Below are 21,621 nucleotides of genomic sequence, written 5' to 3'. Positions count from 1 at the left end.
GCCAACACCAGGCTATATATATATATATATATATATATATATATATATATATATATATATATATATATATATATATATATATATATATATATATATATATATATATATATATATATTTTTTTTTTTTTTTTTATTAAACATACACACAAATGGCTTCATTGTTGGAGGAGGTCGAGAAGCATGTTAAAAGGAGAATTGTTGATTTGAAAAGAAAAGTTGGAATCAATAATCCAAAAGTAATTTTAAACAATGCAGAGATGAGTGATTATATATTTAAAACAGCTTCAAACACAATATGTTATTGTTCCATTGACAAAGCAAATAACATTTCATTTATATGCAAAACATTCGACATTCAAACACTTTGGAAAGAATTGGGTTTTCAAATTGGACTCTTGAAGACCCACAAAATAAGTAACGATAATAAAATAGACTTGATACAACACTATTTATATATCACTCCAAAGAGAGAAACCTTCGTTCCAGATCAGCACCATAAATTACCATTCATTTACTGGATCCAAAAAATGCACAAAAACCCTTATAAGACGAGGTTCATCATCACAAGTAGAGAATGCAGTTTGAAACCATTATCAGGTAGTATTACAGGGGCGATGAAACCGATTTATAAATGCTTGAAAAACTACCATGAAAAGGTGAGGTTTTATTTTGGTATTAAAAAATTCTGAATTATTCACAATTCCAAACCTTTGATCGACACTATTCACAACATTAATAATAAGGGTAAGGCTAAATGTCTATTAACTTGTGATTTTTCCACATTATACACAAACATTCCACATGACAAGCTGGAATCGCATTGGACAGAGTGGTAGATAGAGCATTTACAGGAGGTAATAAAGTTTACATTCAAGTCTATCAAAAACGAGCAAACTGCTCTATAAAGGAAAATTAATATTCATGTAGTTTAAAATATATATATATATATATATATATATATATATATATATATATATATATATATATATATATATATATATATACATACATACATACATACATACATACATACATACATACACACACTTAAAGAAAGTATTCGATTTCTCCGAAACAACAATTTCTTTACATTTGGCAACAAGATACTCCAACAGACAATGGGGATACCCATGGGTTCAGATCCGACTTCTTTCTTTGCAAATTTGTTACTGTACATGTACGAGTCTGATTGGGTCCAGAACATGTGCAGAAATAAACTAACAACTAACAACTGCATGACAGGATCCCCAAAGCATGATGCTGCCACCACCATGCTCACGGTTGGGATGGTGTTAGATGAGTGATGAGCTGTGCTCAGTTTCCACTAGACATAGTGCTTTGCATTCAGGCCAGAATTCAATTTTTTGTCTCATCAGACCACAGAATCATGCTCTCAATCTTTCACATGCCTTTTTGCAAACTCTAGGTGTGCTATCATTATTATGCCTTTTTCTCAGGAGTGGCTTATACAAGGAAATCTAACAGGTGGAGGCCATTCAGCCCATCATGCCTGCACAACACCATACCAATTTATCTCCACAAGATCCAAGGAAGAAATGCAAAAAAAAAATGTAATTAAAAAAAAAAGTATTGGTATTTTTTATTTTATTTATTTATTTACTTTTCTTCCCCTCAGGGGAGGGGCATGGGCTTGGTATAAAAAACAAAAAACATCAAACAACAACCCTTGACAAAACCCCCACCAACAGCACTCCATACACATGCACACAATCACCCATCAATGCTCAAACTCCTTAAAAGTCCTGTCAACATCCCTATACCCCTCTATCTCCATAACTTCCAGGTACCTATCTAATTCTAATTTAAACTTATCAACTGTTTCTGCTGTCACTACCTTTCCAGGGAGGCCATTCCATGCATTAACTACTCTCTGAGTAAAAGACCCCTGCCTTGCTACCGTCTTAACTCTCCTCTTCTTTACTCTCAGGCTATGGTCCCTGGTCCTATCGCTGTCTACTCTGTTGAATAATTCATGTGCACTTATTCTATCTATACCTTTCATTATCTTAAACATCTCTATCATATCTCCTCGTAACCGCCTCCTTTCTAATGTATAAAGTCTCCTTCAGCCGCTCCTCGTAACTGAGTCTAGATAGGCTCGGAATAAATCTAGTAGCCCTGCGCTGAACCCTCTCTATGGCATCTATGTCTTTAAAGCCTAGATTTGTGAAGTCGCTCACCTGCATTTATTTTTATTTTCATTTACAGATGTTTTCTGACAGGTCTAATTTTTTCCAGTGTATCGGCTTTGATGACCAATGGCACGTGACATATTAGCTTTTGACATCACCCGGAAGGTACTGAACTTTAATATCAGCCAGTCAGTGAGTGAGTCAGTGGTTAGAATGCACCACAACTTCCGCAAGCATGTTCCACAACCACACAGTGAGTCCACTTCAATAAATGCCGAGCCTCCGAATACCACAATTTCAAGATTTATTCGTATGCTTTCATTTATTATTCACTGAAACTTTGTTTTTACAGAATAAATGGAGGGTCAACACATGTATATGTGTGTGTGAGAGAGATATAGAGAGAGATATAGAGAGATAGATATAGAGAGATAGATATAGAGAGATAGATATAGAGAGATAGATATAGAGAGATAGATATAGAGAGAGAGAGAGAGAGAGAGAGAGAGAGAGAGAGAGAGAGAGAGAGAGAGAGAGAGAGAGAGAGAGAGAGAGAGAGAGAGAGAGAGAGAGAGAGAGAGAGAGAGAGAGAGAGAGAGAGAGAGAGAGAGAGAGAGAGAGAGAGAGAGAGAGAGAGAGAGAGAGAGAGAGAGAGAGAGAGAGAGAGAGAGAGAGAGAGAGAGAGAGAGAGAGAGAGAGAGAGAGAGAGAGAGAGAGAGAGAGAGAGAGAGAGAGAGAGAGAGAGAGAGAGAGAGAGAGAGAGAGAGAGAGAGAGAGAGAGAGAGAGAGAGAGAGAGAGAGAGATCAAATTTATGTGAGCAGTCTGACTATGCTATGGGATGCATTACAAAACTATTTAAAAGAAAAAAAATAAAGAGAACAAGTGTGGAGACGGCGATGGTTCACGAGCGGTATTTGATGATGTAGATTGTTTCAGAAGTCAAGGATGATATGAGACAATGTTTGACCAAGTTATAAAAATGATCAACATGATGTGGTACGAGTGACAGGTTATTCGATGCAAAATGTCGAAAACCCGGTTTCGTTCAACAACTTTCAAAATTTGACCTTTGCATAACAGTTAAAGGTCACAAAATGTTGTGGACATTAAAATAAGGAAACAGGATACGTGCTATAGCTTGTTGGAGTTAGTTTGTCGAAGAAGGTCAAAAACCCGGTTTGATTCCCACAACTTTGAAAATTTGACCTTTGTGAACTTTAAAGGTCAAAGGTCAAGGATTATGACATTTGGTGCAAAACTTCCTCTGGAACATTCCAGGAACAATATAACGTCATATAGGCTATATGGCATGTCACACTACTCGGATTATCCATACTTTGATAAAATCAGCGTAAAAACAAACTTGAAGAGGGTGCCACGGGCAAGGTGTTCGATATAGAGCAAAATGGTTTGAAGACTTTAGGTGGGGAATGACCTCAAGATTATGCATAAAAAATATTATCATAACTCTCAAAGTTTGGGCGGTCGTATGATTTTTATGTCAAAATTCGCAATTTTCTAAGTTCGTGACCTTGTGACCTTGGGACGAAAATGAGAAAAAAAACGAGCTCCGTGGGGCTATGCGGGTGCCATTGGGCTAACCAAATACCGAAACCCCTGTCAGATTCGACAAACCCCCGAGGAGAAAATGCAAATTGAAAGCGGCTACCCCCTAAAAACACGTTTTTTGGGCGTGGCTCCGCCCATAATGGGCGCACCACGCCCATTCTCAGGAAAACAACTAGATCATGATATAAACCTCCCACCAAAATTTTATCAGGATCGGATCAAAACCCACGGAGCTATGCTCAGGACAGACAGACAGACAGACAGACAGACAGACACACCAATAACGAATATAGTGGTCACTCATTTTTTCGTCAAAATTTTTTTCGTGAACCAAAAAGACTCAAACACAATCAATAAACAAATTGTTGAATCAATGCCAAATGCTGTACATTTGAGGCAATTCTCAAGGCAAAAGGGGTTCATGCTGATTATTGAAAATTGTATATGTAAACAGATATTTGACTTTTGCTATTATATTAAGTGTTACTATATCCTAAAGAGTTCTTCGAAATCACTAGAAAGTGCTTTTGGTTTCCTTTACAACAATTTATTTCGTTATCACATCCAATATAATAAATCTACTACTGGACTCAGACTTTTGTACCTCACTGTGTGTGTATGTTTATAATATAATAATCTACATGTATATATCAAACAGTACAAACTTTCAGAAAGCAACACAAGAAACTGCTTTGACAATTCTGCTTTCATGTTAAAAATCAGATTCTTAGAAATTTCAATGCAGCAAAGTTTGAACTATACTTATATAAATCAGAAAATGCTGTCTAATACCGTAAAAAAAAAAAAAAACAAGGATGTAGATTCAGTGTGTATACATCCATTGAATTTTCAAGTTCAAAAATTGCTGTGGACTTCCAGAGAAAGCAAACTTGTAAACACATTCTGGTCCACTCAGCAAAGGTGTTTGAATACCACCATGTCAATGTCTAGTATGATGGTACACCCAGCCTCCTGAAAACCTCCGCAAGTATATCTTGCAACATCTGTAACAATAGTAAATAAAATAAATCAATAAAATGTTCTTTAAACAAACAAAACAAAATGTAATCTCAATATAGCATCAACCCTTTGTAAATCTCAGATTAAAACACCAAAACCTTTTGAAGCCTTTCACTTTTTTGGGGTCGTATCATGCCAATCTAAACCTCTAAACCAGAGTTGGTGTCAAAGCCACCCAATGCTCGCCTGTTTATACATTTATCGTTTTTAAAAGACGAGTCTAATAATTAATATTTTTTATAATTCTCTAACAAATTTTTTTTTTGGGCGGGGGGGGGGGGTTGGAAATCACTTAAAACATGTAGAAATGCAAAAAAAAAATTTTTCTCTAACAATTTTTTTGGGTGGGGGGACCAAGTCCAAAATCGAATGGCATGATCCTTGGACCATACCTAACCCCCCCACCAAGTTTCGTTGAAATCCTAATCACTTAAAACATGTAGAAATGCAAAAAAAAGAAATCGAAATTTTGTTGAAAAAAGTTGCAAAAACATTTTTTTTTCCTCTAACAATTTTTTTTTGGGGGGGGGGGTTGGAAATCACTTAAAACATGTAGAGATGCAAAAAAAGATTTCTCTAACAATTTTTTTTTGGAGGGGGGGGAGTCCAAAACCAAGTCCAAAATCTAATGGCATGATCCTTGGACCATACCGAACCCCCCCACCAAGTTTCGTCGAAATCCGTCGAGGAGTTTTTTCCGTAATACAAAAAAATTTAACATTTCCACACGCTCACGCCGTTGCTCTCTGTTCTTCGAACAGGCAAGCTAAAAATAATAATAAATATCAGTGTGTGTGCGTGTGTGTATCTCCTCCATAACTCCAAAACCATGAAACTTAGCGGCCTGAAACTTTGTAGGCATACAAAGGGTACTTCAAAGGAGTGCATGAATGAAAACTGGGTATACGGGTAAATTTAAACACTGCTTTTGTAGATAATTAGTGGGGTGCTCATCATGAAAAAAACTTTGAGTGGTATTCTTTGATGTTTGTTCGTTTGCAAGTCATTATGATACAGTTGGCAGCAGTCTTCCGGGGGGGGGGGGGGGGGGGTAACGGTAGAGCATCAGGTTCACGGGTTTCGGGAGCGGTAGAGCATCACGGGCTTTACAAAGAAGTCGCATTCGGCGTTTGCACAGAGTAAAAGGGATACCCAGTCCTTTGCGGCCTTGAAGCCAGCTGCTTTGCTCTCGCACTGTGAGATGAATGTTCTGGTTGGCATCCTTTTCCAAAAGAAGCCATCTCATCAGCGTTAAAGACCTACTCCGGAAAGTTCCCCCTTCTCCTCGATGAGGCTCGCGAGTTCTGCAGGGAATGCCTTGGCCGCGTCGTGGTCCGCAGCGGCACGCTGCCCTAAGAGTTTGACATTGCGCAAATTATATCATGCCTTGAAGCGGTGGACCCACCCCCTGCTCACTGGGGATGGGCTGGAGGTGCTGCTTGTACCCACCATGTTCATGCAGGTCCACCCCTCGTGCAGACCAGAGAGATGGTCATACAGGAGCTTTGCCTTCTTCCGTACCAGTGGTCTGTTTCGAAGCATACCCTTCTGAGTGTTATCCTCGATCCTTGGGAGCCATTTTCGAAGAACGAACAGAGTGAGAGGCAACACACAAGTCAGAGCAACGGGACAAGAATGATGGCGATTCAGGATGCGGTGAGTAGTCTGCACATTGTTTGTGGGGGACTTTTACGGGTGATGCTGTAGTCGTCGGCAGCTGATAATAGATGTGGTGAGCTATGTCATTGTGTAATTAGCCAGCTGCTAATTACATAAATAGATATGCTGAACGTTTCCATTCTTAAACTCACAGGACATGATGTCTTTCCTATCTGCAGGCAGATTATGCTGAGCGTTTTTAAAATGTAACAGTTCAGATGATGCTGTTTGTAGCGAGCTGGTGATTTACACTAAGATGCGCTGAACGTTTCCATTGTGTAATGTCTATATGTGGCGACCTGGTAATTACTGGAAACATCAATAGATGCTGTTAGTGTTTTCATTCTGTAACTCATGTGGGATGAAGTGTTACACTGGTGAGATGTCCTGCAAAACTATGATTTGCTGCGAAGCTGCAATACAGTACATACAATACCGTATGTTTAAAGTGCACGTGGTAAGATGTCCCGCGAAACTATGTTTATCCTGCGAAGCTACAATACACGTACAGGAAGCAGGTCATGTTCACGGCTCGTGGAAGATATTTTTTTGTGTACGTACAGTATTGTACTGTTCGTACATCCAGCTGCTTTGTGCGTGGCTCATGAAAGATATGTTTTAGAACTGTGTTATGTTCACAGCTCGTGAAAGAAGAAAAAAAAAAACAGTGAAAACCACGAATATGCATGGCAATTTCCCACAAATGTAGGAGCATGTAAAAATTATCAACCACGAATAAGCAGAACCCGTGTATGTTGGAACCGAGAATGTTGCGGTCCAGGTGTATAGCATGATATCCATCCACAATGTTTGGAGTTTCGGACAAAACTTGGTGCATGAGTTGGGTAGGTGACAAGAACAAGCTGATTAGATTTTGGTTGAGAAGGAAGAACGACCAATGAGAAGGAAAAACAAGCTGACTCCATCATTTTACCATTTGTTTCAAGGAAAAATGTAGAATGTATGTGTCCAAGTATTTGTAAGACATCACAATGCTTAAAGCATGACATTTGCATTGTGCACACTTTCATACACAAAGAAAAGCATATAGTTTTGTGATAACCAATCAGCCAATAGAAGAATTCCATACCAGTGTAAGAAAGGCAATCAAGTTCACAAGATGGCTTATTTATTTTTTCCCCTTTTTCTTTGTTTTTTGCAAGGAAACATGGAAAGAGTCCATGTGGCAGAACACAAGGGAGAGTGAAATGCCGAGTGGCAAGAGTCAGTTTGAAAGCAACTGCAGATATTCAAATTATGACACCGACTGCAAGAAGAAAAATAAAAATGCACAGCACGAGTTGGAAACAACGGACTCATATATGTGCAGAGATTTTTGAATGAAAAACAATACAAGGCAGGGGAAAAAGTTTTTGATTAAACGCTCATTATACATTCCTCAAACAGGGGTCTGTCCTTATATATGCTTGCGATAGGACAAATACAAGTATTCCGTGAATACTACTTAATGCAATTAGAAATTTTCTTTGGTTTAATAGGTGTTGCCTTCGACTTGCACATCCACTAAAAATTCTGCTTTGCACCAAATTCAAGTAAACAACCAAATTATTAATTGGCACCAATGGCGGTTCACAAGGTGTTACATTACCAACTCGTTGCATCTTGTATTTAAGCAAAAGGCTACGATGGAGAAACTCGTTCAATAAGTGTATCAAGAGGAGTACAAGCGAAATCTCACCTGTGGTTTACAGTGTTCTTCCAGCCAGCTGAAAACACAAGCAGAAAGCTCCTGGAAGCTCGATACAGAGACCGAAGTGACGAAAGACTGGAAAAGCACATCCATCATGCTTTGGAAAATGCTGAACTGCAGTTCGTCTGACACCTGGTCTTGATCCTCCTGAGGAGCATTCTGGTGGGCCCGAACTATTTGTTCATAATTACTGAAAATGTAAGAATGCAAAGGCAACATACAAAAATGTGTACACACACACACACACACACACACACACACACACACACACACACACACACACACACACACACACACACACACACACACACACACACACACACACACACACACACACACACACACACACACACACACACACACACACACACACACACACACACACACACACAGTTAAATGACCAAAGTAGAGTGCAGTTAAGACATCACAAAGGTGCAAGAAACATAAGATTTTTTAAGAGAAAAGGGTAAGAAGTTCAATATTTAACTCCACAGCATTCTCAGATTGGGATCGTCACTGATAAACATACCAAACTCCAAGCTGCAGTGTAGAGTCACGTAAAGTTAAATATCTGCATCAAAATCCTGACGTATAATTTGAGATGGAATGAAAAGGAATTGGCACACCCCCCCGACCCCCCCACCCCCAAGATATGCTTAAATGGTGTATGACGAGTGATACATGGTGAAGTACTCCAAACTAGAACGGGCACTCGTAGAGAGCATATACCTTCGCCGCCGCTACTGTTTTGTTCTTGGCATGAGTGTGGGGAACAGAACAAGGAGCATTTTGGTGCTGATTTTATACGAATCGGATAAGAATTGACTGCGTTATGATAAAAATACGCACATCTGCAAGGTCGTGACCCCCAACCGCGAGTAAGGGCAATTACATCATTGTGTCAAGTTGCATATCACAAGATTGGGCATTAAATTCGGAACATTTTGGCATTAGTTTCATGCAAATTGGATAAAAATTGACCACGATATGGTAAAAAGACGATTTTGACCTTTGACCCGATTGCTCCCAAAATCTAATCAAATGGTCCTTGGCTAATAACCAATCATCCCACCAAATTTCATGCAATTCCGTTTAATACTTTTTAAGTTATGCGAATAACAAACAAATAAATAATCATTGGCATCTCCCACAAACATATATTTTGGTACTGATTATAATGCCAGGATTTGGGACATTTTCTTTTAAAAACAAGGGTAATGACGTAAGTGTCATGTCGCCCATCACAAGATTGGGCAATGAATTCTGAACATTTTGGCATCGGTTGCATGCCAATTAGATCAAAATTGACCACGCTATGGTAAAAATACGAATTTAACCTTTCCGTGACCTTGACCTTTGACCCGATCGCTCCCAAAATCTAATCAAATGTTCCTTGGATAATAACCCATCATCCCACCAAATTTCAAGCGATTTGGTTTAATACTTTCTGAGTTATGCGAATAACAAACAAACACACACACACACACATATTCACAAATAAATAAATAAATAAATAAATACACAGCGACCAATACATAACCTTTCGCAGAATGCGAAGGTAATGAATGAACAAAGAACAAAGCACTTACTCTTTCATTATCTGCAGAGCCATCACATCCTTACGCAGGATAGAAAGTTCCTCTTCTTGCCTTTTCTTTTCTTTGTGCAAAAACTGAATGTAGTCAATCGCTGAAAGAAAAGTCATGTTAATCTTCATTTTCATCGATTTAAATTAAAGCAAATAAGACGACTCAATAGAAAAAGATTTTGAAAAGATTTACACCAGTGTCTTTAAAACTGAATGATGTTTCCTTCTTAGAATGTAAAAGCTGCTGCAAAGTTCCAAACATTCTCATGTTTCAAGGTGAAGGTAGTCTATTTCAGGGTGTTTGTAAGTGGGAAGGGAAGGAACAGGAAGAAACATTCTTGCTACCAATCATGAGCAGCTGGAATCAAAATACAGTATAAAGTCATTGGAATCTCCCATGATGAAGATTGCCTTCAATATCATTGGAATCTCCTGTGATGAAGATTGCCTTCAATATCATTGGAATCTCCTGTGATGAAGATTGCCTTCAATAACATGGGAATCTCCTGTGATGAAGATTGCCTTCAATAACATGGGAATCTCATGTGATGAAGATTGCCTTCAATATCATGGGAATCTGCTGTGATGAAGATTGCCTTCAATATCATGGGAATCTGCTGTGATGAAGATTGCCTTCAATATCATGGGAATCTGCTGTGATGAAGATTGCCTTCAATATCATGGGAATCTGCTGTGATGAAGATTGCCTTCAATATCATGGGAATCTGCTGTGATGAAGATTGCCTTCAATATCATTGGAATCTCCTGTGATGAATATTGCCTTCAAGATCATTGGAATCTCCTGTGATGAAACAGAATCTATGGGCCTATCACTTCATCATCACAGACAGGTTTGGTGGTCAATGTCTTCTTCTGCCTCCTTTCTGGTCTTGTACAATCTGCTCTTTCAAAGCTTTGTGGCCCCCAGGTATCTCAGGGCACATGCGGTCCACCAGCTTCTCGTGAAACTCCCAAAATCCAAGATCACTGCTGAACTCCACCCATTTGTTCCTCTTTTCCCACCTGTGAAACTAACTTACACATTCTCTTCAATCTCATTCTTCCCTCCAAGTCTTCACGACAGCTGTTCACCACCATCTCAGATCATCCACAATCCAAAACCATGATCTTTTCTACACCTGTTAAACCACCCCTCCCCTAAAAATTTTCTTCTTTATCCACCTTATTCACCCACTGCATGCTCCCCTTCCCCTCATCCTTGTTTGTCCATCTCAATTTATTATATTTTTTCCTTGGCCTATCTGTTTGCATTTCCCCCTTCTCATTCTGCTGTTCCTTTTGTTCTGTTACATCCTGTTATGTTCTGTGTTCTAGCTCTTCCACGAGCCTCAGCTCTGTATACAAACCCGCGAAGGGACGGACGCATGGACAGTCAGCCGGATGGACAATCTGAAAACAAAATGCCTCCGGCCTTCAGCAGCAGAGAAGTAAGAAAGAAAAAGTACGATGAAAAGTGAACCTGAAAATGTCTTACTTTTCTGAAGAATTGTAGCTTTGCTCATTTTCTGAGTGCCAACAGCTGTCTCCTGCTGTTGCAGGCATGTTGGTACAATGACTTGCAAGTCATCATAGCCTTTCTGAAAAATAAAACAACTTGCTAATAGTGTATGCAGGAAGAATAATGTCTACCTTTGGCATGCTTAACAGTTGAGAATGAAGAAATAAATGAAAATTCAGCTCATGTTCTTAAGTTTCCATGGTTGTACGCACAAGCACACATGCCCACACATACAAAATAAAGCCAATTCAGTTCAAATTGACATCAAAACGACCAATGAGAAGGAAGAATGAGCAAAAACATGCCGTGATGCAATAAAAAGACCAAAAGGGATGCAAAAGCAAGCTTGGCATTGAGGAAAGAGGAAGAAAAGATAAAAAGAAGCACGAATAACGCCACAAATACAAAAACTGGAAATTCAAAACACTTCAGCCCCAAAAGGGAATGGGATGATGTCATAAACAGATGGGGTTGCTGTTTTCATGGCATCAATTGGTGGAAAGGGAGTGGGGGTTGAGTGGGGGGCAGGGGGTATTAATTGAATATAAAGCCTAAACCACTACTCGTACTTCTTTAATGACTCCAATAACTTCCCTCTTCTTTGTGGAGTCGGTCATCGGCCGAAGAGGAAGTATAGCCCAAATCAATCCTGATCTGGCTGATCACGCCCAACATTCGACTGGAACTGATTTTTGGGGGGGGCCAGGAATTAGGAATTTGTTCAGGGTCAAGCGATAACTCGCCAACTCTTCGCAAAAGACAAGATGGGATATTTATTGTCCACCAGTTACTGTAGACAGGGCACCAGACTTAACATCCATCTCAACGACGGCACACTGTGATTCAATTGCTTTGCCTACAAAGCCCCACTCAGAGCTTATAATTGGGTCGGGAATGAAAAGCCTCAACCATGCAATCCTATCGATCCAGATCTGGTTCCCCTCATTAAAATATTTGTGTACAATTATTTTTGATTTGGTGCAAGAGTCAATTTCACCTCATTGGACTATTGTGAGAGTGAGATTTCATGAGAATGTGACGTCACAGCACCAGCACAAAAAACACGATGCGGGAGTGTCAGGCGTACGGCTGGATCAATGAGAGAGGAGAGTGCAGCAAAACCTTTTCCAGATCCCAAATGCAGTTACCTGAATTTACTTCACAATATATTGTTGCGGGCCGGGGGTCGGGTGGGAAGACCACGAGGTGGGGGAAGCTATGCCGATTCCCACCAGACTCCCTGGAATTGTAGGCAGTCGCACACGGATAATTCCGCTATGCGGCGGGTCGCTTAACCAACCGTGGACGCCAATAACTCAACCGCGTGACCTTGGGTCCTCTGGTCTATGGGTTAATCGGGTTACCCAATTAATCACGTGATTTAATTACCGGGGAACCACGCCGTCAGTATGCCTTGTCCGAACCGGATCACTCTACCGGATCGGATCACTTTTCCGGAACAGATGCAGCCGAGCGACATTGCCAAGGACGTACCGGCTAAAATGAACGAATCGTTGGGGATAAAATCCCGGCTAGATTAGGATTTGGACCATGCTGAATCAATGGACGAAAAGACAAAAACCAGCAGGGAACATTCCTAATGATAATGATTTATTAACAGTGGGCGAAGAAAGATATGTGGCACAGTAAAGATTTATTGGGGTATGTAACGCAGGGATAGAGGTGTGGTGCGACAATAATACAAGCAACTTACGAAAGCAGACACAGAGCAGACTTGACACGAAATTAATAACAGTAACAACAATAATGATCGACTACAGACTTGCTTAACAGACAGGCGCCAGCATACTCAAACACACACAGAAAAAGAAACCCCAATGAGAAGGGACTTTTGCAACCAGGGAGGGAGGGGAGTTGAGGTGATGCTCTCGGTACCTGGGAGCCCGATGGCACGACGGGCCACCAATACGTTTCGGGGGGGGTGCTCCATGGTGCGGTACCAGACACAGTAGTTGCATTGTCTCTGGCCCCAGCTGCACGTGTGTAGACTGTGCTCGTGAAGAAGGAGCTTGAGTGGAGAAGAGCGGAGTCCAGAGTGCAAGGGTGTAGTTGTGGGCGGGACCAGGGAGGCGGGTGGGGTCGAGGTGTGGGCGGAGACGAGAAGCAGGAGGCAGGAACAGGAACACACCACATGAGAAAACACACACACACACACACACACACACACACACACACACACACACACACACACACACACACACACACACACACACACACACACACACACACACACACACACGACGGAGGAACTTCTCCGTCTTTTATAGGGCCCAAAGCTCAAGGGGAGGGGCCATGCCGAATTCAACATCATCGCCCGAATCAGGTGCTTCGATTGGCCCCGACCCCTCACGTGGCCCACCAGCTTGGGCCGGAAACCGCCTCACTTCGTTTCTGGCAAGGCCACCCCAGACAGTGAACACACCTCGCTCCGACCCCATGACATGACACGAATCACCCACACTGAAATTGGCACGCGAATCACAAGCAAATCTTCATCGGGTCTGGACCACTTGTCCTTGGGTGAACCGACGATGGACCCGCGGTCTTCCGGAGAATCTCCCGGACCAACCACGTATCCTCCAACGGAGCCGCTTGCGGATCCCGGGAGTGTTCGCTCTGAGATCTCGGGTCATCGTGGACCACACGTCGTGTCAGGTGAAGGACGGTACGCTGTGGTAAACGAGACGAGGGAGGCAAGCAGGGCAGAGGGTACCGTGGATCGTCGCGCTGTGGTAAACGAGACGAGGGGGCAAGCAGGGCAGTTCCCCTCATTAAGCAGGGCACCGCACGCCGTGGATTGTCGTGCAACACGCTGTGGTAGACGAGATGAGGGGCAAGCAAGTGTTTCGTGCAGCTTGGGCATCGTACTGTGAAAAACACCATTTGTGCAGCCTCTCAAGAGGTATTTGTTCGCATGCCTTTCCAATGCAATCGGCTATTCTCCCCAGCTTATTGGAAGCTCAAATTCACAGTCCAGCACCTAGCACATGTCACTCCCCACACATGCCGGGTTTCGGGGTCGCCCGGGAACGAGACTCCGGATACAGCGGATCCTTCAAAAGCGTACGTGACTCGCCACATATGTCGGGTTTCGGGCTCGCCCGGGAACGAGACTCCGGATACAGCGGATCCTTCACGGCGGCACGGCAGTTTTCCCACCTTACTGCAAAATCACACGTGACCGATTTATCCCAGGAAAGAAAATGAAAATGATTTAGCAACCCTAACTATTAAAAAAAACGCAACGCACTCCCTGTTGTCCCACTAAACAAAAGGAAGGGGACTACCTACACGTATAATAATAGCATAACCGTCTTGGGACACCTATCTGTTGCATGCATGCGGTTCCGAGAACCGCAACAATATTAACTAGTCATACGTTGACAATTTTTTCTTTCGGAAGTTTGCGAAGACCACTTCGAGCCTTGGCATTTTCAAAAGGAGCAACAAACACAGGCCAATCTTTTGGGATACGACGTGAAAAAGAAATTATTGGAAGAAGATGCATATCCAACCGTTTTTCGACATAAAGCTACGAATAAAGACTGGAACAATACCTGTTCTGAAAAGTGTCAGGTGTCGACTTGCCAGACCACTTCCACATCAATAAATTAATGAAAGAGCAACTAAAACATCCAGGTTCACCATATTTTCGACCCCAGGAACTAGAGTTGCACAAGAACAATCGTTTTCGTTCAATTTAACACATGGTAAATCCCATTGCTGGCGACATGTGCATTCCCATGCAACAGGCATTTCTTCACAACGTCCGCATTTGCACCAATATAAGCCTTCCCTGCCCACGTTCTTTCCACAATGTCACTATCACTGTCACTTTGTTCTTCCGAAGTAGATGCAGTTTGAAAATTGCTACCTCCAAAGGTAGATGAAGGTTGTTTTCACTCGTGTTTGTCTGTTCCCTGTGAGCAGAATATCTCAAAAAAGTTAAGGACAGATTTGGCTGAAATTTGGTGGGCATGTTTGGTGTGTGACTAGGACAAATTGATTAGATTTTGGTGAAGATCCGGATCTAGATCCTTTAATTTTTTTAACGGATTCTTCACCATTGAGAAATGGGGCCAAAAATGATATATAGCACAACATCTCAAAAAGTTGTCAACGGATTCGTACAAAACTTGGTGGGCAGGTTGGGTGTGTGACAGTACTGAATCGATTCAATTTTGGTGAACATCTGGATCCAGATCTGAAAATTTATTTTTTTTAATTAAAAAGTAATTCTTCACCATTGAGAGATTGGACCAAAGTATGCAACATGATATTTCAAAAAGTTTTGGACGGGTTATGACAAATAGACTTTGGTGGATGAGTTGAGGAGGTGACAAGAACAAGCGGATTACATTTTGATGAACGTCGGGATGCAGATCCAGCCTATCATTGGGATACATAACGTAAAGTGTTCAGCCTGATGGAGGTATGCACTTTCCCAAGTGTCGTTCTAGTTTAGCTATGCTTCACTGTATTCCGGTTTGAAAGAATATGGTTATATTCCGAATCCATTGTTATGGCGAGACGTGTTCCAATGTGGCTGCTCAGGAAGTCGACTGGTGCTGTGACGTCGCTTCCACAAGAATTTTCACAAGCACTTCCACCGATGTGTGGCATTATGCAGTATCTCTCAGAAACACAACTTTTTGTCAAAATTTGTTTCATTTGGCCAATTGCCAAAAATCTTTTCTGCACGTCGGGATAAAATATATTTCAATTTCCAATCGAGTCAGTATTTAAATGCCGAGTTTGATTGTGCTTTAAGCATTCATGGTATCTAGTGTATCATAAACGATGTGAAATATTTTGTCGGTTTTACTACAATTTTTCAACTTACTATTTTCATGGATTGATGTATGATGGTGTATTAACAAAATTTTGTGCACAAAATGAGCAGTTTGCATTGAGGTAGGAAGGTCGACAAATCAAGCAATTTTGAGGCGAAATAAGTATAAAGCAAAAATGAAAACTGCCAATTGATGAAAATCTAACAATGGAGGCAGTACGATCCACCAGCATGAGTTTAGACAATTTTCTGCTCACTTTCACTTCCAGAATGTACAATTGATTGGATACATTTCTGGATCAATTTACAGTATAATTACAGAGCCATCAGACAGAAAAACAGAAAATGAGAATGGTGAGGGGAGGGTCGAGTAGGAGGTTCAAAAAATACATGTTTATCAAACAGGGTATTGTGCCACACCTTGATGGAGTCACGTCTCTTCTGCTCAGCCTGTGTGTGTGCCTGCCGCCGTCGATCCTTGCAAGACATTTCTTGCCGATAATCACTGTCTTCATCGTCTTTAGCACGTTCACAGAGATGCAAAAGGTAGATATGCAAGTCATTCAAACAAGAAAATAACTACATTTTCACATGTGATGCCTTGTCAAACACACAATCATTCCCACTTTAAAGTTTATCATTGCACAAGAGATATTATGTGCACAACATAATCTTTAGGATAAAAGCCATAGAAGCACTCAAATGGTTGCTTTAAAAGTATTGGCTGCTCTGAGAGCACCTTTATTCTGGACATTTCCATCTGTCTGTCTGTCCACGAAACTTTGGTCAAGCCTTGGGGCTAAGCCACTCAACCGATTCCAATGAAATTTGGTAGGTAGGACTAATATTTCTGGGAATCTTGTGCTTTCGAATATGGGACCCCGGGCCCTAGCAACGGCCCTTTAAAGTGGTCAAATAATCGAAAAAAAAAATCAAAAATAAATAAATCGAAAATCGAAGCTTAGAGTTCTGTGCGCAATCTATCTAGCTCCCTTCATGCCAATTTGCAGCCCCAACAAAAAATATTTGTAGGAGATAGGTTTTGGGCGAGTACGTCGAACATTTCAGAAACGGTTAATTGTGAATATCTCCAAGAGAAAGAGTCTGATTTTGATGAAACTTGGGTGAAATGTGTACAATGTGGCTGGCATGTACACAAAAATGAATGGTTGCTATGCACAACTCCGTTGCTTAGCAACAGCTAAAATACTTTATCGTACATCGTACACTTATTGTGGGCTGTACAAAAAAAAAATCAATACCTCCGAGGTACCTGTTTTTTTGTACCCAAGGAGAATGTGCCCAAGGAGAATGTCTCACAGCATCATATAAAAAAATAAAATCTTTAGCGAATAGATAAATGGAATTACCAGGGCTGCCATTTGTTAGAGTCTCTTTGGAAACATGCCTGAAATTTCACAAGGCGGGTTTCTGGGCGCAAACTAAGAGGGCTGTGATAATCATATTTATTGTGCTAAATTGATTGATAGCATGTACATTGTACATGAATATCGGCTAGTCGCGTCGGCCAGCTTTCCATCAAGAGCGAGCAGCCATGTCTCCGACCGGCTTGTTCTTTTTCTTATTCTGTATGTAGTGCAAGGGTCATCACTTGCTGGGAGTGCAGCTGTGCTCCAGATACACCTGCACAGTGCCCCCTGTAGGTTAAAGCAGGAAGTTGTAATTTGTTTAGAGTGCCAGCGATAGCTCACATACTCTGTGCAAAGGACACTGTGGGATCTCTAACATCAACCAGCAACTGCTGGGCAGTTGCAACGCCCAGTTTAACGTCCATCCGATGGACGGCACACACATTGATGAATGGCCCAGCCTGCTTCTTTCATTTGCAACACCGATTCATCGACTGAGGGCGTGCCTGTGCCATTGATGCAGAGCTCTCTGTAGATTAGAGCAGGAATTTGTAATTTCTTCAGGGTGCCAGCAATAGCTCGCCTTCTTTTCACGAAAGATACCATAGGATATTTGGCACCCACCAACTAATGCCGGCCACACACATCGATGAATCACCCTACCCGTGAAACACTGGCATGACAGTTTATAGCTGCTTCGGGTTTCAAACCCAGGCTAGAAAGCTTAGAGGCAGGTATGCATATTGTGACGTCCACGGGACTTGAACAGTCCCGCCAACGTAGAATGAGCCGAAACGATGGAGGCGGTTTATTTATTTATAACCCAAACATGGCGGTTCTAATCGCTCTACCGCAAACGGGACGAGGAAGGTGGCAAGAGTCACTTTTCACCGAGTTGATGATGTTTATTTGTTTTTATTATTAACCAGAAATAACAAGACTCGGCAAGAAGGGGGATCCAGGGCGATTCGACGGGATGGTGTGGGGAAAACACAGACAATTCCAATGAATATACAGATCTCAAACCCTCTAAGGCGCCAAGTACACACACACACACACACACACACACACACACACACACACACACACACACACACACACACACACACACACACACACACACACACACACACACACACACACACACACACACACACACACACACACACACACACACACACACACACAACGTAGCTACTTCTGGTGGTCAGGCTGGACCGTGGTGTGGACGCAACTGTCCCTGGATCAGCGTCGGACGAGCTGGCCTTGCTCTCGTCAGGGGGGGGGGCAGGAGAAACCGTGGTGCTGTCGACCTCCTGGTCCTGGCCCAAGTCCGCTCACAGCCGCCAGGGAACCAGGTCTGGCGCCAAATTGCGAGCAGGAGAGGGAGGCAGGTCCGCCCGCCGTTCGACCCCGTACTCCGAGTCAGCAGAACCCCAGAGCCAATCAAGGTGAGGCACGAGGCTCAGCAAGGCTCCAAGACAGGATGAAGAACACGATCGAATCAGCACAACAACAAGTATGAGTCCCGCGCAACAGCCTCCACACCAAAAAAACACGATCTTTTTGTCCCGATCTTCTTCCTCTTCCTTTTCGACCCCGAACAGAACCTTTTTATCCTCCTGTCCTCGTCACTTCCAATCGAGCCGTTTTACTGGCCCACCGCCGTCGCCTTCCGCCAATCGTGATCACGGGGCGGAGCCATCCGCAGCCCTGTCCTGTGACGTCACAGCCAGCCTCCAGGGACTACGAAAAGGGGTTTACGCAGACACACTTACCCTATCCCGTGTCCCTATCTAATTACGTGACAATTATCATTTCCCCCTTGAAGAAATGAACATTTACTAGACAACTTATCACCACTGGATTGCTACTTATTACATCGAGATCCTGGTAAACTCAAACAGCATGGCATACCTAATTAAACATCCCTTTGAATGCATAGCCCCCCTCAAACGTAGCACTGCCCCCTCCTCTGGTACCGCAGCTCCTGCAAGGTACATCACAGGCGCTACCGTACCAGCCTTAACACTTACTGACTCACACCTAATTAACCTAACGAAATAAAGTAGGGGGGGCAATGGGCAGCGAGTCGCAGCTAACTTACCTATCCTGCTTAATGTACTACCCCCTTATGGCCTTATCCTCGCCTAAACAATCATTCGTTTTTATTTTATTTTATTTTATTTTTATCACATGATAGCACTGAGCGAAGTTGCACTCCATCTTCTGGATCATCGCTCTTGCCCAGCACTCTTCCAGTGATCTGGGGAGGGGAAACAAAAGGTTCCACAAAAACACAACACTAATACTTTACATTCCGACTCTAAGCCTTAACGAAACTATTCACAGGATATTTACACTTGACCGCCTCCCCCAGTGGATGCTAATAGACCCAGCGTTACCTGGGGAGCCAATTTTCAAATTTTGCTTGCCCCAAAATTATGCGGACATCATGCCCTTGCTGCACCTGTCAAGTTGTGCGGGATCGAGTGGGACTCACACATCTTCACAACACTCACACCATGGTCATCATCACATTTCTAGGTCATGGTCCTCATTTTAATCATGCAGGCTGAATCCTGTCGTGGCCGTGGGGTGGGTTACCACAAGATGATGGGGGCATCTCAGGTGCAACCATGCCCACAGGTAAGCTTTAGTCCAACCCGGACGTTTCTCCGCCCCGCTCCCTTTGATTCCCTCCTCCCTGGTAGCCATCAGCTCTAATCCCGTACAACACTCTGGAAGGGGTCTCACTGGCTCCTCTGGCCTTCCTGGGTCGCCAAGGTCCTACCCGCCTTGGTCGCCCAACCAGACCCTCTCCCAGTTGCCTCCAGACACTGTCACCATTAGCCACCAGGTGATGAATCTCCTTGAAGGGGGTCACAATTCACGCTCACCGTGAGCTTCAGCAATCCCTGTGGACAAGCACATCATCCCCACCCACAAAACCCACATGATTCCCCCACCCCATCGGCCTTACATGTGACACCTGCATTTCTAACACTTCGCCGACCATGACCTTCCCTGTTACCACACCATGCAGAGATGCCAACTTTTGGAAATCAGAATTAGGGAGGATTTGCAACCGACACCAAATAATGTGCGCTAAGCGCACATCTCGAGCGCGGAGCGCTCGACCCTTGCGGCGGGGTCCAGGGCCCGCCTTAGGGCCCTGGAAGCTCTGGGGTTCTAGACGCTCTCTAGTGCCCTCTGAGCCCTATTTTGGAGCATTTAACATGTTAAGAATTCCCACTTTTTGAACAAAAAAAGGGGAAAATTGTGCACTTTTTAATGTTACATGTATGTTAATATTAGTAAGTTAGGGGACAATCAAAGATTAACAAAAAGCACAAAAGAAGCAATATTTTTCTTACCTTACTGGCTGGTACTACTGCTGCTTGCTTTTTCCATGGCAGCTTTGCTGAGTGACAGCTGTGTGGCTCTTTTAGCCCTTCTGATTATGTCTTTGCTGTATTCTCTCTGGTAGCAAGGGGTGCTATGAGCTAGTTTTTCAATTAAGAGAGCTTCCAGGGTTTTGACACTCAAATTGGGACGAAATTCAGTATGATTCTTCCGTACAAGACTGAGTGCCCGCTCACATGATGCGTTCGAATGAGGAATGACCAAGATTCCCTTCATCACTTTGCTCAAATTAGGATACTTCTTGGCACCAGTGCAGGGATCTGTGAGCTGTGAAATCCGATGCCACTGCTCATCCACTCTCACTGTCTCAGTAGCAATTGTAGCTATGGAGGCGTCTGCCTGGTAGTGAGCGAATTCACTCTCAAGACTGTCTATGTCACTATCACCGCCACTGAACAGACAGGGGAATTTCTTGATGAAAAACTCCACACAGTCAAACCCCACTTCTTGGTGTAGCTTAACATCCAGCACCTGAGCATGCTTGGCTAATTCATCATCTAGCGGCCAGGTTTTGAAGATGTAATTGCAGGCTTTCACATAATATGAGCGAACTGCACTGAAGAAACCTTGGATGTCTGACTCACTCAGAGTGAAGGTGGATTTCTTGAGACTCCTTTGTTCCCTTATATACAGTTTGGCATCGTTCCCAATCATGAGGTCCTCATCATTCTTCTGATGATTTCTGTCAGAGAAGGGTACATTTACCAGAGCAACCGATGACACCGATGGTTTCAAAAACCGTACGAAGATATCTTTCAGAAGACCATTCAATTCTCCGTGCAGGAGATGAA

General features: G+C 42.6%; 1 protein-coding gene across 2 annotated transcripts in view; it reads right to left on the bottom strand.

The window, feature by feature from the left end:
* Nucleotides 1-3,021: 3,021 nt before the first annotated feature.
* MLX (MAX dimerization protein MLX) overlaps nucleotides 3,022-21,621 on the bottom strand; it is a 28,078-nt gene continuing 9,478 nt past the window's right edge. For both annotated transcript variants that reach the window (XM_085891609.1, XM_085891610.1), the window contains 5 exons: nucleotides 16,455-16,552; nucleotides 11,198-11,300; nucleotides 9,704-9,803; nucleotides 8,102-8,303; nucleotides 3,022-4,727 (listed from right to left, as the gene is read on the bottom strand). In XM_085891609.1, the coding sequence (XP_085747735.1) occupies nucleotides 4,671-4,727; nucleotides 8,102-8,303; nucleotides 9,704-9,803; nucleotides 11,198-11,300; nucleotides 16,455-16,552 (560 nt within the window). In that variant the 3' untranslated portion in view covers nucleotides 3,022-4,670. The remainder of the gene's footprint in view (nucleotides 4,728-8,101; nucleotides 8,304-9,703; nucleotides 9,804-11,197; nucleotides 11,301-16,454; nucleotides 16,553-21,621) is intronic.

The sequence above is a fragment of the Eptatretus burgeri genome, chromosome 8 (genome assembly GCF_056783735.1).
Source record: "Eptatretus burgeri isolate ZD-2024b chromosome 8, Ebu_testis_v1, whole genome shotgun sequence".
Taxonomy (NCBI): domain Eukaryota; kingdom Metazoa; phylum Chordata; class Myxini; order Myxiniformes; family Myxinidae; genus Eptatretus; species Eptatretus burgeri.
Note: the sequence above shows the minus strand (reverse complement) of the source record. Positions and strands in the feature narration are given on the sequence as shown.